The sequence below is a fragment of the Buceros rhinoceros genome, unplaced genomic scaffold, assembly GCF_000710305.1.
Source record: "Buceros rhinoceros silvestris isolate BGI_N320 unplaced genomic scaffold, ASM71030v1 scaffold21236, whole genome shotgun sequence".
Taxonomy (NCBI): Eukaryota; Metazoa; Chordata; class Aves; order Bucerotiformes; family Bucerotidae; genus Buceros; species Buceros rhinoceros.
Window position 1 is genome coordinate 25,723 of NW_010418367.1, and position 1,104 is coordinate 26,826.

The window sequence follows — 1,104 nt, forward strand, 5'->3', positions numbered from 1 at the left end:
GTGTCCCCAAGGCTACCATGGGAAGCACTGCGACCAAGGTAAGGCAAGGGCCCTGCACCTCTAAGCGTGCTGCGAGCTCACAATTCCTCACACGTACACACTTTTTCTTAACAAAACAACATGGAAGTGCTTCCAGAATTCCTCCCGTGCTCCCTCAGAGCCCTTAGCCCAGGCAGCTGATCTAACGACTGAAAAGGTGGGATGGCCTTAGAGGACGCAAGAGAGCTGCCATTTGCAAGAGTTTGCAATCCCTTTGCAGCGGGGGAGCAGGAACTCTCAAGTATAATGAGTCTTATTCAGAAAAGGAGAACAAGGTCTCACTTCATCCTGCCACTCGGGCATCTCTGCTTTTGTGGCTGAAGGTGATAGATATCCAGTTATCTTTTCCCCTCTTTGATGTCTTTTTACTTCAGGCAGTCGGTGCCCAGCAGAGCAGTATCGTATTTTCTGCTCTGTTCCCTATTCCATATTGAAACTCTATTTGATCTCCAAGTGGAAAAGAAAATGTTATATTTCATTTACATTAGATTTGCATTTCTGCCTCTGGATGGGCCCTATGTGTTTTCTGCTCTTCGCATAAAGGGCCGGGTGAGAGCGTGGTAACCACTGCACAGCTCTGAGCGCGCAGTGAGACAGCCCGGCTCCGCGGGTGCGGGTGGACAGTGTCCTGGGAGATGGCCGGGGTCTCAGAGAGCTTGGCTTTCTTCAGCGAAGGCGGTTTGAGGGAACCTGAAGGCAGTGAGTCACTGGCGCGAGGTGGCGGTTACAAAACATGAGCACGGTTCTTGGAAAATAAGAACTTCTGCCAGCCTCAGAGCCTGAGCGGCCAGCCTCTCGTGTGGTGGGGCTGTCTCCTGCTGAGTCAACGCTTCAGCCGGTCACATCCAACAGCAAATACAAAAAGCCGGGCTCTTGAAGTCCCCGCTTGGAGACAGGCTGCGTTACGAGAAGACGCGCTGCAGCAAGATGCTGGCGGTGGTCAGCACCGGCACCAAGGTTCAAGCATCCTGGCCCTTTCCGCACTGACTGACGTACACCTGAGCGTTCCATCCATGGCCAGCCCCGAGCTGCAGCTCTTCCTCGCTGCCGCCGCCAGCACAGCCA

At 53.7% G+C, this 1,104-nt stretch overlaps 1 protein-coding gene across 1 annotated transcript in view; it reads left to right on the forward strand.

Moving 5' to 3' along the window:
- MEGF6 (multiple EGF-like-domains 6) overlaps positions 1 to 1,104 on the forward strand; it is a gene marked incomplete at both ends in the record, with an annotated part of 23,089 nt that overhangs the window by 18,575 nt on the left and 3,410 nt on the right. The window contains one exon of the mRNA XM_010138521.1: positions 8 to 38. Within this exon, the coding sequence (XP_010136823.1) occupies positions 8 to 38 (31 nt within the window). The remainder of the gene's footprint in view (positions 1 to 7; positions 39 to 1,104) is intronic.